Below are 16,881 nucleotides of genomic sequence, written 5' to 3'. Positions count from 1 at the left end.
CTAAAACATTTTGCAGATAAATATTTGGGAGCTTGGAAAGATGTTCACAATCTATTAAATGGGGGGGGGGCGGGCGGGCGGGCGGAATACACTCACCATTCCTAAAAAAAGAAAAACAAACAAAAAAACCCCACAAGGTCTGGAAAGATAAACACTAGGGAATTGACAGTGGTTATCTCTGGGTGTTAGAATTTTTTTTTTTTCTTGGAAAGGGGCCTGGAAATACAGTCAAATTCCAAAAAGTAAGTTCTAAGCTTAGAAGAATAATTACCCGACTTTTCAGTGAACCTTTCTCAGCAGAGAAAACACTGTACCTCTAATAAATCCAAATTCTATTTCAATATCGCTGAGAAGCAGAAGATATGGTGTTTAAGAACCATACAGCTATCTGCCAACATCTTTCCAGATCAGATCAAATATGGATAGAAAACCCAAGAGCTAGAAAAGGTAGGGAATGTGTGCAAGGTGGCTACACAGACCATACTCTTGTGTGTGAATGTGTGTGTTGCGGGAAGGGTCCACTCCTTTCTTAACCACCGCAAACACACACACACACACACACACACACACACACACACACTTACACTGGGGAGGTAAAGACAGAGGTAATGTAAGGTCAAATATATAGGTTAGAAACTTTAAACAGGAGCCAAGAGAAAGGCTTCCTCAGTCTAATTTAAAATTATAATCTTGTTTCAATTATAACCAAATCAGTTGTCTGGAGTTAAGTCAAATTATTATCCCTTTCCTTCACCACAGAATCACTCCATGAAACAGCCCCACCCCAATCAAGCATGGTGGTGAAGGGGTAATAGTCCAAAGTGGAATGTAAAGCTAAGAGTAACCTATGGTCCAAGAATTTCACAAAATGGAGAATCAACCTTCCACCTCCAAGACAAGATTATGTAAATAATTGCCCAAGTTCCTCATAACTCGGAGTATTTGATTACTAAGAGCATGCATTCTTCTGGGATTTATCAGGCAGACGGTCTTAAGATTTTTGAATCTAGAAGATGATAGTCCTGTGATTTTAAATAGAGCCTGGGGCAGAAAGTACACAAGAGTGAGAACACATAAAAAGACTTTCCTTGTGCCTGTGGCAAACAGCACAACATACTCCTTCATCTCTTAGGCTAAAACTCAGTTCTAAACTACATCCAACCTAGATTAAACTCATTTTCCCAGAATACCTAATATCTGAACTCAGACAGTAAATTATAGACTGAAACAAAACTTAAAAGTGGAGTTCACACACAAATTCAGATTTCTTCCAATTTTTCAAATATGCCAGATCTTGTAACACTGGCAAGAATCACCTGGAGCCGAGTGATGGCTGTCCCCTTTAGATCAGGCTGACATTCTCTACTTCACCACACACCCCACTGCTCCCCATTGCCTTTCCATCACAGAGACCAAGTCCATTTCACTTATGCCCGCATGGTTTTCATAACAAAGAAATGTTTCTCTGTAACCATGACTTTGAAAGGCAAAAAATAAAAGATATCAAAGATCCCCTTAGCCTTACAAATGGCCAGCTTTATTTCCTGGCCCATGTGGTCATTTGAGTTGTGACCCCCTAACAGACAATGTTAAGAGGGAAAAAGGTCGCCCTGACTGGTTTGGCTCAGTGGATAGAGTGTCGGCCTGCAAGCTGAAGGGTCCCAGGTTTGATTCCGGTCAAGGGGATGTACCTTCGTTGTGGGCACATCCCCAGTAAGGGGTGTGCGGGAGGCAGCTGATCGATGCTTCTCTCTCATCGATGTTTCTAACTCTCTATGCCTCTCCCTTCCTCTCTGTGCAAAATCAATAATATATATGTGTGTGTGTGTGTGTGTGTGTATATATATATATATATATATATATATATATTTTTTTTTTTTTTTTTTTTAAAGAGGGCCCTGGCTGGTTTGGCTCAGTGGATAGAGTGTCGGCCTGTGGACTGAAGGGTCGCAAGTTTGATTCTGGTCAGGGGCATGTGCCTTGGTTGCAGGCACATTTCCAGTGGGAGGTGTGCAGGAGGCAGCTGATCAATGTTTCTCTCTCATCGATGTTTCTAACTCTATATCCCTCTCCCTTCCTCTCTATAAAAAAATCAATAAAATATATTTTTTTTAAAAAGAGGGAAAAAGGTCTTAATAGGATTACCTTACAGAGGGGGCAAGTTGGAGAACCAATTTCTGAGTCAATTTTAATCTAGGGGAAATGCTTAAGGCAGGTCACTTTCCCAATCACTCTCATTTTCTGTACACGGAAGAGAGAGAATTATGGAATTTCTAGACACTGACATATTTAAGATCGTTAACATCATATAGTCCTGTGCTTCCCAAGTCATATTCCCTAAAGTTAATATTGAAAATCTGAACTGTTTTTGAAATATTTTTTAAACAACAGCTTTATTGAAACATAATTTACACACCATGAAATTCACCCTTTAAAAGTGTTTGTTGCCGAGACCGGTTTGGCTCAGTGGATAGAGTGTCGGCCTGTGGACTGAGACGTCCCAGGTTCGATTCCGGTCAGGGGCATGTACCTGGGTTGCGGGCATATCCCCAGTGGGAGATGTGCAGGAGGCAGCTGATCGATGATTCTCTCTCATCGATGTTTCTAACTCTCTATCTCTCTCCCTTCCTCTCTGTAAAAAAATCAATAAAATATATTAAAAAAAAAAAAAGTGTTTGTTGGTGCCCTAACCAGTTTGGCTCAGTGGATAGAGCGTCGGCCTGCGGACTCAAGGGTCCCAGGTTTGATTCCAGCCAAGGGCATGTACCTTGGTTAAGGACACATCCCCAGTAGGGGGTGTGAAGGAGGCAGCTGATCGGTGTTTCTCTCTCATCTATGTTTCTAACTCTCTATCACTCTCCCTCCCCCTCTGTAAAAAAATCAATAAAATGTATTTTTAAAAATAAAATAAGAGTGTCTGTTGGTTTTAGTATATTCACAGAGTTATGCAGCTACTACCACTCTCTAATTTTAAAGCATTTTTATCACTCCCTTAAAAAAAAAAACATAAAAAAGAACAACCCATGCCTGGCTGGTGTGGCTCAGTGGTTGAATGTTGACCCATGAACCCGGAGGTCAGGGTTCGATTCCCAGTCAGGGCACATGCCCAGGTTGCGGGCTGGATCCCCAGTAAGGGTCGTGCAGGAGGCAGCCAATCGATGACTCTCTCTCATCACTGATGTTTCTATCCCTCTTTTGTTCTCCCTTCCTCTCTGAAATCAACAAAACATTTTTTTAAAAACACCCATAACAATTAGCAGTGACTGTATTCTCCCTTTCCCCTCTCCAGCCTCCCTCAGAGGCAAGTACTTGTGTGATTTTCTTCACCACAGGTTACTTACATCTACCCTAGAACTTCATATAAGTGGAATTGTATACTCTTTTGGGTAAGGCTTGTTTCATTCAACATAATGTCTCTGAGATTCATCCATGTTGTTGCACATACCAGCAGTTTGTTCTTTCTTATTGCTCAATGCAACTTGTTTCTAAGGCAGTATCTCTCAAAAACAAAAGGTCTGTTAAGAAAATATAAGATCAGTAAACATGACTCTCTTCCCTCTTGCTTTTTTTTTTTTTTACAGTTAAGGATACCACTACTTAGAGGGGCTAAGTGATATATTGTTAGTCAGTGGCACCACTGCACTGTCCTGTGTTGTCCAATCCAATCATCTTTCTACCACATCCATTGACACTTGCTAGTCTCACCGGTAAGAAAGTCCCTATCTGAATCGGTGAGAGAATTCTGTTACAGGAAATGAAAGGTCAATACCCAAGTAATGAAGGTAGTAGGCTTCCCTCAAAGACATGTCTGTCAATGAGTGGATAAACAAAAATGGTATACTAATGCAATGGAAGACTATTCATGAATAAAAAGGAATAAAATACTGACATGCATTGCATCGTGAGTTAATCCCGAAAATATGCTAAGTGAAAAAAGTCGGACATAAAAGGCCACGTATAATATGATTCCATTTATATGAAATGTCTACAAAAGGCAAATCCATAGACACAGAAAGCGGATTAGTGGTTGTCTGGGGCTAAGGTGGGAATTGGGATTAACCACAAAAGGGCATGAGAGATTGTAGTGTGGTGATGAAACTGGATTGTGACCACTGATTGTACAACTAAAAACGGAATGAACTTAAAATAAGTGCATTCTGTGATATGTAAATGATACCTCAATAAAGTTGTTAAACAACAACTTGTCTGTATAAGTGGATGAAAGAGTTCTGCTCTAAGGCAGATCTGTTTAATAACTTAAAAAACAAAGGAGGCAATTTAAGAGACCCTACTACTCAACTAGAAAATAGTTGTTTAAAACAACAAACTAATATAATCATAAATGGTTTTAAGAATTCATTACAAGTGTTTTGTTTTAATAAGTAAAAGAACTGTAAATTAGTTTTCTCTAAAGCTCAGTATTAAGCTATCTGGGTAGGTCCCATAAGACAAGCTAGTCCATTTGCAAATGGGCCAGTTACCCTGTGAGCATAGGAAGAAGTTCTGAAGGTTTTTTTAAGCTAGATTATTGGGTAAATATCCAGAAACTATGTTTATCCCCTTACTTTCAATATAAGGTGCTGCTTCTTGTTTCTATGACTGAGTTTGTCTCATGGCCGCTGACCAAAAGAGGCCCAGGAGCTGCTTTCAGAAACAGTGGAAGTGTGCTGCCTCAGCCCCCATGTTTCCACTTCCCAGAGCAACTACAACTCCACGAGCCTCTGTTCCTACCAGCAGTCTGGCTCTCTCTGCTGGCCCCTTATGAACTCTGACTTAGCTTTCCTCTTCACTGTTAATTAACTCAGTGGGATGCTTTATGTTCACTTCTGAGACTCAAAAGCTAATGACAAGAAATTCTGCTTCTGGAATTATTTTTCCAGATCGTGGACACTTTTCTGGAGCTACCAAAAAAAACCCCTTGTACACTGCCTCCTTCCAGAAGAGTTTTCTGATGATGCAGTCTAACCCCGAATACATTAAGAATGCTAGATTTAGAGAAGTGTCTGGCCGAAACCGGTTTGGCTCAGTGGATAGAGCGTCGGCCTGCGGACTGAAAGGTCCCAGGTTTGATTCCAGTCAAGGGCATGTACCTTGGTTGCGGGCATATCCCCAGTAGATGTGCAGGAGGCAGCTCATCGATGTTTCTAACTCTCTACCTCTCTCCCTTCCTCTCTGTAAAAAATCAATAAAATATAAAAAACAAACAAACAAAAAGAAACGGAGAAGGCAAATGTTTCTTTAAAAAAAAAAAGAGAGAGAGAGAGAAGTGTCTTTAGGGCATTCAAGACCAGCAATATTGCTCCACCACAACCAGCCCCAACTGAGTAAAAACACCATTCAGGATATAGGATAGTATGTATTTCACCAGAAAAAAATCACTACTTTCTGAAAGCCAGCTCAAAACTCCAAAACTTCCCCTCCCCAATTACCCCCTTCATGAGGCATGACAGAGGGTAGGGAGGCTAGATGAGCAGCATGGACATGGACAGAAGAACCCAGGGTGGCTGGACTGGTCAGGCTAAGCGGAGAACTGCTCTGGTAATAGTGAGGCTGTCACTGGGTCACCCCCTTGCAGCCTCTTCCCAGGGGAGCTGCCCCACCCACAGCTCCGTCTTTCAGGGTGGCCAGGCAGCCAAGTTTAGTATGCACAGCAGCGGTAGCCACACAGCTGACTAAATCATCTCAGCTTTCTCATTCCAGTAATGGCTCCCAGGGCTCAGACCAAAACCTCAGAGTCATTGTTAATTTCTTTTCTTTTTTTTCCGTTTCATCCTGAATGTCCAATCCATCAGCGACTTCAAAACCCACCATGAATCATCCACTTTTCATCACCCCCACTGCTACCGTCCTCGTCTGAGAATGGTGCCAACAGACCCTCAGTGGTACCCGTTTCCACTCATGGCTGCCTATTGACTAGTCTCCAGATTGGCCTCAACGAACTGTACTCCCCAGTGCAATGAGCACAATTTCCCAACTTACTACCAAGGCCACCAAGGCCCTGCCCCTCTTCAGTCATTCTGACGACTCACCCATGCCCCCACATACCAGCCGTGCTTTGTTGGCCCTTTTTCTAGCCTTGGACTGTGCCACATTCATCTCACCTTGGGCCTTTGCCTAGGGCTCTTTCACTGCCTGGATGACTATCCACTCAGGTTTCAGTTCAAACCTGAAATGTCACCTCCTCAAAGAACTTCCGAGATTAGCGGAGATAAAGTATCCACTCACCTCCATCCCCTGTCACTTGCCATCTTCCCTCCTGCTATATGTTCTTCACTGCAGGAACAATAGAAATCTACTTTGCTTGCTGATTCTCCTACTAGAATATAAACCCCAAGAGGGGAGATGACTCATCTGTCCTGTTGGCTACTGTATCCCCAAGAGCTGGAGCAGTGTCTGGCACACAATAGAGACCTGATTAATACTTCTGAAAAGAATAAGCACTTGTGCCAAGAGCAACCAGTCCAAAGACCAAGGCTAGATGCACGCTCTGTGGCCGGTGAGGGTCTGCTCAGAGAGGGAGGGGCCAGTTAGTCTCCCCCTCAAACATTTGAATTGGAGGCTGAGGCTAATTTAATAGACAACTGGCAAAGAGCGCTGATGGTAATAGAAAGCTTGAAGCAAGGTCTGTGTGTGAAACAGGCCGAGGCAGAAGTTCCCATAAGCAGAAGCTGTGAAGCAGAGAACAGGACAGCAGGTGAGAGAGCCAGCTGGTGGCAGCAGGATGAAAGCCACAAAGAAAAACAGAGCCTGGGAGAGGAGACCAGTCACTAAGGGAAGTACCTAATTATGAGGAAAGAAGGGCAAATTCTCCTGCTGAGGACCCAGAGCTGCCTGGAACCCAGCTGCAGCCTCCATGGAATCAGCCAATGCAGGAATCCCGGAATTATCATGAGATTACCAGCACCCTTCCAGATAACCAGCTTCCTTCCTGGTACTTGCAATAAACCACCATTGTATGAGGGCCCCTGATCCATGTAGCCAAAAGAGCTCTGACTAAAACACAAGTCCTGTGGCCTGGAATTCTAACTATAGAAAGAATTCCAACAAAAGATGGAATATATCACCTAAGCGATTTGCTATCTGGACTGCACATATTATACCCAAGAAGTAATTCAATTTCAGTAATTTAATTCAATGGGAGCTTACAGTGAATTTTCCATCAGCCATTATATGAATCCTTAAAAATAAGTAATATTAAGTTTCTACAATACTCTACTGTAGGAATTTTACTGAGAAGCAAGAATAAAGCCCACTTCACAGACTTTTTCTTTCTTTTTTAAAAAAATATATTTTATTGATTTTTTTACAGAGATGAAGGGAGAGGAATAGAGAGTTAGAAACATCGATCAGCTGCCTCCTGAACACCCCCTACTGGGGATGTGCCCGCAACCAAGGTACATGCCCTTGACCAGAATTGAACCTGGGACGCTTCAGTCCGCAGGCCGATGCTCTATCTACTGAGCCAAACCAGTTAGGGCCAGACTTTTCCTTTTAAAATGCGGTCCCTCCTATCACAAGATCCCCTGAACTGGCGCCTAATACACTCAGCAGAACTTGATATAACTCCAGGGCATGCTGCTACGCTCTCCCGTGGTGGGAGAAGAAATAAGAAAGACTTTTTTTATACCTGGGTTATGTGCTTAAAACATTACCTTAATAAACTTTGGAAACCAAGTCTGTATTAGTTTCTCTTGCTGCTATAACAAATAACCACAAAATTTATGGCTTAGAACAATACAAATTTATTATCTGACTAGGGGCCCGGTGCACAAAATTCGTGCACTGGGGGAGGGAGGTGTCCCTCAGCCCAGCCTGCCCCCTCTCACATACTGGGAGCCCTCAGGGGATGTCCTACTGACGGCTTAGGGCTGCTCCCTGCTCCCCTTGGGGAGCGGGCCTAAGCCGCAGTCTGGCCTCCCTTTGTGAGAGGCGACCGGGCTGATCAGGGGAAGGCACCAGCCCCATCACCCCGCTGCTGCAGCCACTGCCAGTCACTGCAGCCACCAAGGTGTTTTCATCAACACGGACTCCAGTCCCTTCACCATGAAAAAATGACAACTTTCTTTAGGCATTTTCAAGATGTGTCTTTCATAAGATATGACATTTCTTTATTATTTTTTTTTATCCTCACCTGAGAATATGTTTCCATTGATTTTTAGAGAATGTGGAAAGAAAGGGAAAGACAGAGAGAAACATCAAAGTGAGAGGAACACTTTGATTGGTTGCCTCCTGCATGAGCGCTGACCTGGGCCCCAGCCAGGGAAGAGCCTGCAACCTAGGTACATGCCCTTGGTCAGAATTGAACCCAGACCCTGTGGTAGGCAGGCCGAGACATTATCTACTGAGCCAAACCGGCTAGGGCAGGATATGATATTTCTTAGCCCCTCCAGCAGCAGACCTTTGTTCTTTTCTCCAGGAGTGAGGTGGAAAAACCCTGCATCACCTTCTTGGATTCTTATTACCCAAGTTACTAAGAATATTACCAGTGGCATACAGGGAGCTTAGCCAATGAGTGGTCAGAAAAGATGTTTCCTCTGTAGTTCACACCGATCCCCGGCTCAGCCCCTGCCCAGGCCTCAGGCCTCTAGCTGGGGCATTAGGCCTGGGCAGGGGACCCCCAGTCCGCTCTGATCGCCTGCCCAGGCCTAAGACCTCTGGCTAGGGTCTTAGGCCAGGGCAAGGGAACCTGCAGCCTGCTCCAATCGCAGGCTCCGCCCCTGCCCAGGCCAGAGGGGCGTTAGGCCTGGGCAGAGGACCCCCAGCCTGCTCAGATAGCAGGCTCCGCCCCTGCCCAGGCCAGAGGGGTGTTAGGCCTGGGCAGAGGACCCCCAGTCCGCTCCAATCGCCTGCCCAGGCCTAAGACCTCTGGCTGGGGCCTTAGGCCTGGGCAGGGAACCCCCAGCCCGCTCCAATCACAGGCTCTGCCCCTGCCCAGGCCTCAGGCTTCTGGCTAAGGAGATCGCAGGCTCCACCCCTGCCCAGGCCTCAGGCCCCTGGCCAGGGTATTAGGCCTGGGCAGGGGACCCCCAGCCCCTGGCAATCGCCGGCTCCACCCATACTCAGGCCTCAGGCCAGGGCATTAGGCCTGGGCAGGAGACCCCCAGCCTGCTCCGATAGCAGGCTCCGCCCCTGCCCAGGCCTCAGGCTTCTGGCCCGGGTGATAGCCGGCTCTGCTTCCCTGGGTGGTGTCTGGTGCTGCCCGCCCCGCCTCCCCAGTCCCCGATCTGCGGCCTGGATCCCACGGGTGGCTTCTGGGCTGCCCACCCCGCCTCCCCAGTCCCCGATCTGTGGCCGGATCCTGCAGGCGGCATCTGGCGCTGCCTGCCCCACCTGCAGTATGCAAATTTAACAGCCATCTTTGGTGGGTTAATTTGCATACTCTTCTGATTGGCTGGTGGGCATAGTGAAGGTATGGTCAGTTAGCATCTTTGTCTTTTATTAGTGTAGATAGTCCCGGAGGTGAGAAGTCTGAAATGGGTCTCACTGGCTAAAATCAAGATGAGAGCAGACTGAATTCCTTCTGAAGATCTAAGGGAGAATTGTTCCTTGCCTTTTCCAGTTTCTTGAGGAAGCCCACATTCCTTAACTCTGGGCCCCTTCCTCCAGCTTCAAAGCCAACATCAGGCCAAGCCCTCCTGCTGCTCTTTCTCTCTGGTTCTCTCTTTTGATTTCCTCTTCCACTTTTAAGGAGGACCCTTGAGATTACATTGGGGCCACCCAAATAATCCAAAATAATATTCCCATTTTAAACCCACTGATTAACAACCTTAATTCTTCTTTGCTGTGTAACCCAACATATTCACAGGTTGTGGGGACTAGGATGTGGACATCTTGGTGAGGGTGGGGGCATTAATCTGCCTACCACTCCAGTCCATATGAGCCACAATTCACACACCACCTAACAAAACACTTTGGCCTGTTGTCCCACTCCACACCAACATCCCATAAAGCACTGTTCCACAGTGGTTTGCCTTTGCACAGCTGAAGATAAATAAAAGTTTGCAGAAGCAAGACCAGGTACCTGAGCTTCCCTTTTCAATTCCATATATATTTCCTAATCACTCAGTATGTGCCAGACACTGTTAGGTTCGGTGGGCAAATCAAAGGTGAAGACAGCGGAAATTCTGGTAGCTTAGGTCTAAGTAATGGCATGAGGCAGAATCAATAAGGGTTGTGGACTTACAGAGGACCATAGCGTTTATTCCCTTTGGGTTTATCAGGGCAGCTGGTGTCCAAGCTGAGTCTTGAAGAAAGGGTAGGATTTCACTAGTGGGGAAGGGCAGCCATGAAAGGGGATAGGGCCACCTAAAGGCATTCATTTTCCCCATCTTGGATTCTCCATGTCTTCCGTTAGGAGAAAAATTGGTATTTTCGCCACCTCTCTAACAAGACTGCAGATTTTTATGAGCAGATAAGGGAGATAACATTTCAGCTCCAGACACTGTCTTGGACAAGTTGACTAACCTCTTGGTGATAGGACAAATTAACTTCTATGCTCAGGCTTTCTTTCTTTTTTTAAAATATGAAAAATAAGAACTCAACCATGACCTACCTGAGAAGGTTAGTGTGAGAAATGCTTAAGATAACATAAAGAGAATCTAGGATATAGTTGTTGCTCAGTTAATCTGATTCTCTTCTCCTATCCTAGTAAATAAACTCCCACCACCTCTCCTCTAGCCTCTTTTCCCAGGATATTCCCGATTTTATCACCCTTCGCCTTTCCATCAGGATGACATTTAGCCAATCGGGCTCTGTATAAAAAGGAAATTTGGTCCTAAACTACTAAAGGGAAGATGATAGGTAAAAGGAACACTGGGGCTTCCTGCTGGGCAATGTGATTCATATTTTTTAACCCTTAACATGGGAAAGGGGCAATGCACATTAAACCCTGATGTCAGGGGAAACAGTCCACATTGATACCAGTTATGTAAACACACACACACTCAATCGTTGGCATCGCCATAGACCTGGTTCATGTTTTTTTATCAGAGTCCTTGCTAATTGTTCTACAATTGTCTATCTGTTGCCCACGCCAAGTTTGTGAGCTCCTCAAGGAGAGAGCCTGTCCTTCTCATCTCTGTAGCCCTTGCTCCCATCCAAACCTTTTAATGGCACACTATCCTATATAATAAAAGGCTAATATGCAAATAGACCAAACAGCAGAACAACCGAACAACCAGTCGCTTTGATGTGCGCTGACCACCAGGGGGCGTGTGCAAAACATGGTGGGCATCGGCCACAGCAGGATGGTGGAGCAGGTGAGTGGGGGCGCCAGACCAAGGCGGGACACCAGTCGCTGTCATCGAGGTGAGCCTCTGGTGGTTACTGAAATTCTTTGCTCCCACATGCCCCGGTTCCACCCAATGCTCGCACCTACTGCTGGCACCAGCCCCGCTTGCACCCGCTGCCAGCGCCCAGCACCCAGCACCAGCCATGGTCGCTTGGTGCCGCCAGCGGATGTGAGAGGCAACTGCCGGCCCTGATTGCCCCTCAGGGCTTCTCCACCTCCCCCTGCTCCTAAGGGGAGATCGGGGCCAGCAGCCGCTTCTCACACCCACTGCCAGAGTCAGCCCCACTCGCACCCATAGCCAGTGCCAGAACCACCACTCGCACCTTCTCCTGGTGCCCAGCATGGGTCCCAATCGCTTGGTGCCATCAGCAGGTGTGAACAGCTGCTGGCCCTGATTGTCCCTGAGGGCTTCTCCACCTCCCTCTGCTCCTAAGGGGCGATCAGGGCAGCAGCTGCCGCTCGCACCCTCTGCGGACGCTGGTCCCACTCACACCCACTGCTGGCAATGGACCCAATCACTCCATGCCTTCAGCATGCTGTCAGCGTGTGGGAACGGAGGAGGCGGGAGGGGAGCTGCCGACAGACAGGGGTCTGGTTGCTGCAGTGGGAGGGGCTGGGCAGGGGTGCAGAGGATGGGCCAGGACCCGCCCCTGTGCCTACCGCAGCCTTGTGGCCCACAGTTCCTTTCAAGGTGCACAAATTCATGCACTGGGCCCCTAATATAATGATAAAGGACTAAAGAAAGCACAGGAAGAAAAACTGTGTCTTCAGCATGGTTGCAGAAGAGTCAAACTAACTTAGTCATTTGTGGAAATGGTTCCCATTTACAACTAGTTACCAGGCCTAGCATCAGAAAGTTCTTCTTTTGAAAACTTAAAGTTTGAAGAGCTCAATGCTCTAAACCTTTAATTCCTGCTATTCCTTAAGTCTGGCAGAGATTCCTGCCTTGGGTCAAGAACAAAGGGTTACTATACAGGCTACACTTACTCAAGTCGCAGTCTAGAAACTTGTATCCCAAGGCCATCTCAAAGGTCCAAATTAAAAGGTCTCCTCAAGCCCTGACCGGTTTGGCTCAGTGGATGGAGCGTCAGCCTGCGGACTGAAGGGTCTCAGGTTCCATTCCGGTCAAGGGCATGTACCTTGGTTGCAGGCACATTCCCAGTGGGAGGTGTGCAGGAGGCAGCTGATCGATGTTTCTCTCCCATCGATGTTTCTAACTCTCTATCCCTCTCCCTTCCTCTCTGTAAAAAATCAATAAAACATATTTTTTTAAAAAAGGTCTCCTCAAATCTCCACTTAATCAGAAACCCATTGTGCAGAGAGCGCCTGCTTATCTCTAAATACATAAAAAAACCATCACCCCTCCCCTCAGGTTCACACCAAGGCTCCCTAATAAAGAGCTACATAAAAAGCTAGAGAAGTGAAACCAGAACCAACCACAAAGAGCTATATACTAGATGCATTCAGAATCTGTGTGGGTGATTTACATGTGTGACATTCCTTAAAATGCTAAGAGGACAAGAACCATGAACTGTGTTCTAGAGTACACAGCTCCATTGTGGAGCCTTAGCAAGTATGGGCAAACCAAGAATGTGTCTACTGAGTATCTGTAGAGCACACATTTGAAAGCCACACTAAAAGACCTGTCAGATACATCATTTCCTTTAGTTTACAGATGAGAAACTGGGGCTCCTAGTCAATGTCAGTTGAATGAGGATGCAGAGTTGGATTTCGCATGTTAAATCTCCTCTTATTTGCCAGGTACTAGACCCATTCGAAGACATTATCTCAATTAATCCTAACATTCACCCTGCAGGGCAGTTTTATCCTCCCCATTTGACAGTGACAGAAAGGCTGAGAAAAGGTACGCTTCTATCATGGAGATTTTGCCTTGGGGAAAGCAACTATTTCCCTTCAAAACATCCCAATTATTGAGCACACAATCAAGATAGGAAGGACAGCCCTGACCAGTTTGGCTCAGTGGCTATAGAGTCGGCCTGTGGACTGAAGAGTCCCAGGTTCGATTCCGGTCAAGGGCATGTACCTGGGTTGCAGGCACATCCTCAGTAGGGGGTGTTCAGGAGGCAGCTGATGGATGTTTCTCTCTCATGGATGTTTCTAACTCTCTATCCCTCTCCCTTCCTCTCTGTAAAAAATCAGTAAAATATATTTTTTTAAAAAAGATAGGAAGGACATGGGTTTTAAGGAAATGATATGAAGTTGGAGTCCCATCAGCACTGCTATTTACTCACGTGGGCCACTGGGCACTCACAACATCTTATTTCCCCTTCCAAAGTCAGCCTGCCAAGGACCCTTCAGGAGACCAAGACTTTGCATGTTCAGGAACAGAGCATATTCAGAGTCCCGAGACCACTTCACAGGGCTGGGGAAAAACAACCACAACTTCCCCTGCACTTAGTTCCTCCCTCAAAAGGGCTGTTGAACCTCATCTGGAAACAGCTGGAAGGCAGCAGTTTACAGGAAACCAAAAAAAAAAACACAAAAAAAACATATAGCACAGAGTGTACCGGGGAGAGTTAGGCAGCTAGAACGAAGAGGCCAGGGGACACACAGGAAGTTGGTTAGAAGGAGCCCATGCCAGAACCAGTCACGCAGCAGAGGAAGGAGGCCAGGAGGGGAGGTCCAGCTGGCCTTCCTCTTGGCCAAGGAGAAGGAGAAAACTGCAAACAGTGGTGAAGGCTCAGGCCCCACCAAAAGGAAAGTCAGACCACCTCTGAGGTTAAGCCTTCTTCCCTGGTTGCCTCCTACTCCTCTGACAGCCAGCCAGTGGTCATGACGGACAGCTGAGGACAGACACTCCCTTCTGTTCCCGGGCTGCTTTCTAAGCCAGAGGCTACATCCCAGTCCATTAACTGGTTTTGAGTCCTTCCTCTGTCACGCTCTACCCAAGTTCCACACTGCCAACTCAACTTGAGGGCCAGCCACACCAGCCTCACACAGAGAGGCAGGGCACCCTCATGAGGAATCACTAGGCTGGCAGCACCCATGGGGGGGACCTGCACTGGCAGGACCTGTGCACAGGGAGTAGCAGTAAAGCAAGAGAGCCAGTGGGGTGGGAGGTGTTAAGAGCAAGATAAGTCTCCCATCAAACTAAGTGTGCATTTTGCAAACAAGAAAGTTAATTGAGCAATGGCCAGTTGCCAAAATGCTTTTGAAAGAAGTGTGCATGAGGCGGGGAATGCCATTACTAAAATTCCTTGGTGTTAGTTGACAATAAACCTTTAGGTTATCTAAACTGAGGGCAAAGAGGAGACTGGTTTATTCTTTACTTTAGGGGAGCGCTTTCTAGCCCATACCGCCTGCAACTCAGCCATCCATTCTCTCCCTGTACATGGAGTTTATATTAAGATAGAGAAGAGGATTACATTCTTTTAATAAAACACATTCCTGTCTTTCACCCCTGTTTTGTGTGAAAGGGCTCTCTCGCGCTGGGGCATATGCTACAATGGGTCTGATTGCAATGGAAGTGCTCACAATTTGAGATGGAGTAAGCAGAGCTTAAAGGCTGAGGGCTGCAGTCCCAACACCATTCGTTTAAAAAAAACCAAAAAACAAAACAGAACATCTTCACAGGCTCGGTGCCAGCTCAAACTGGCAAGACCAGAGCAGCAAAGCAGAGCCCGACCAACGCGCCATTAAAGGGAGCGCTGTGGGTAACCTGCTGCAGCCATGGGGCCAACAAACCGCCAGGGAAGGCGGTTGGAGAGGAAACGGGAGGGTGGGGGCATTTCAGGAACATAACAAAGGAACAAATGGATTAATCATTTATTCCAGAGGAGGAAAATGTCACCCAGAGCCCTGTATCTAGTGTTTCAACTTCCAGCAAATGGGTAATGTATTCTGGGTTCATGGCTCTCCCACCCCCCCCCAAAAAAAGGGGGGGGGTGGGAAATGTCCCTCCTCTTCTTTACACTTTTCTGGAAACTTCCGAGGCAGCCTGCAGAGAACACCCTACGAAGGCCTGAGCCAGTCGAGGGACCCAACCAATAACCCCCGCTGAGCAGGGACCCTGCCCTGGCGAGAGCTGGGGTGCAGGCCGGGGCTCCCTGCAGAGTCCGAATCAGTTCTGCTGCTGAGGCAGAGCCACCTGAGGCTAACACCTAGCCCACCGAGGAAGGAAGGGAAGGCAGAGGAGGCGCCAGGCATTTCAGTGCCTTGGGGGCGGCGGGGGGGGGGGGCACCCTCTGCCCAGAGCCAAACCCACACGTAGGGTGGCGCTGGGACGCCTGCCCTCCACACCGGCATCTCATCTCCGTATCAGGTTTCAGGGCCGCCAGCGAACCCTGCGCCTTGCCAGGAGGACAGGCTGCACCTCCAACAGCTGTGCTTCCAGAAGTCTTCCTGGGAGACGCCCAGGGCCCCTCCCGAGCTGGGGGAGGGCTTCCCGGTGGAGGTGGCGGGCTTCCCGGTGGAGGTGGCGGGGGGGCGGAGACCCAGCCTCCCTCCGCCAGGGCGAGGAAAGGAGCCTCCAGCTTGGAGCCGGGCGCGGCGGCGCAGGGAAGCACTGCGCCCATCGACCTCCCCTCCCACGGCAGCCGAGGGGAGCAGCGACGCCTTCATCCCCCGGGATCCGGGAGGAAGCAGACCCCCACCATGCAGGGCCGGACCCGCACAGAGCCCCCGCGCGCAGGGGGCCGTCACCCCGACGCCGCTGGGGACCCGCGAGGCGTCCGGTCCCACCTCGGTGGCGCCGGGGACACTGGGAGGAGGCAGCGGTGCGGAGCGCGAAGCCGGAAGAACCGAGCGCGGCGGGCAGGGGAAGAGGCCAGGAACCCTCCCGGAGCCGGGCGACCCCGGGGGAAGGCGTGGAGTCCAGGGGTCCCCCCCACCCCGGGCGGCCCAGCCCCCCGCGCTGGTTTCGTCCGCGGAGGGAGCGCGGCTTGACAGGTGGGGCCGGACGGCGACGCCGGGCCCCCTACCTGTAGGCCAGGGTCATGCACTCGAAGAGCTTGGTGAGCGAGGCGTCGATGGACAGGTGGCAGGAGCTGGTCTTGCCGAAGCTGTAGGTCTGGCACGTCTGCTTGTTGACCGTGTCGAAATCGTAGCCCTTCTTGGGCGGGTGCTCGCGGTGCGGCGACGACACCATGAAGTGGCCGCTGTGGATGATCTGCTGGCGGCGCGGCGGCTCCTCGCGGCCCGGCCCGGCCCAGGGCGGCGGCGGCGCGGCGCTCGCGTGGGCCCGGGCCGCGGGGGCCGCTCCGGAGGCGGGCGGCGGGGACGGCTCATCCGTGTCCGAGTCGTCGTCGTCCTCAGGCACCGGGGGTTTGAGCAGCACCGGGCGGCCCCGGCTGCTAGGCCGGCGCGGGGAGCACATGAAGACGTCGGCCGCCATGGGAGCGCCCGGTCCGGGGCATCCCCCGGGCCCCGGGGCGACGCGGGCGGGCGGGCGGGCGGGCGAGCGAGGCTGAGGGGACGCCGGCCCGGCCCGCGCGCCGACTGCCCGCGAGCGCGCCGCGGGGCGTGAGGGGGAGGGCGCGGGCTGACGGGGCCGCCTCGCGCCCGCCCCCGAGTAACGTCACCGGCGCGTCTCGGCCAATCGGATGCCCGCGTCGGCCTCTTAAAGGCGCAGG

The 16,881-nt window shown here is 49.1% G+C and overlaps 1 protein-coding gene across 1 annotated transcript in view; it reads right to left on the bottom strand.

The window, feature by feature from the left end:
• The window catches only part of MLXIP (MLX interacting protein), a gene marked incomplete at its 5' end in the record, with an annotated part of 45,253 nt that extends 28,610 nt beyond the window's left edge, over window positions 1–16,643 (bottom strand). Inside the window, one exon of the mRNA XM_081113431.1 lies at window positions 16,231–16,643. Coding sequence (XP_080969557.1) covers window positions 16,231–16,643 — 413 coding nt within the window. The remainder of the gene's footprint in view (window positions 1–16,230) is intronic.
• Between the last annotated feature and the right edge of the window lie 238 nt (window positions 16,644–16,881).

The sequence above is a fragment of the Myotis nattereri genome, assembly GCF_964212035.1.
Source record: "Myotis nattereri genome assembly, chromosome: 19".
Classification (NCBI taxonomy): domain Eukaryota; kingdom Metazoa; phylum Chordata; class Mammalia; order Chiroptera; family Vespertilionidae; genus Myotis; species Myotis nattereri.
This window is presented reverse-complemented; position numbering and strand designations above follow the sequence as displayed.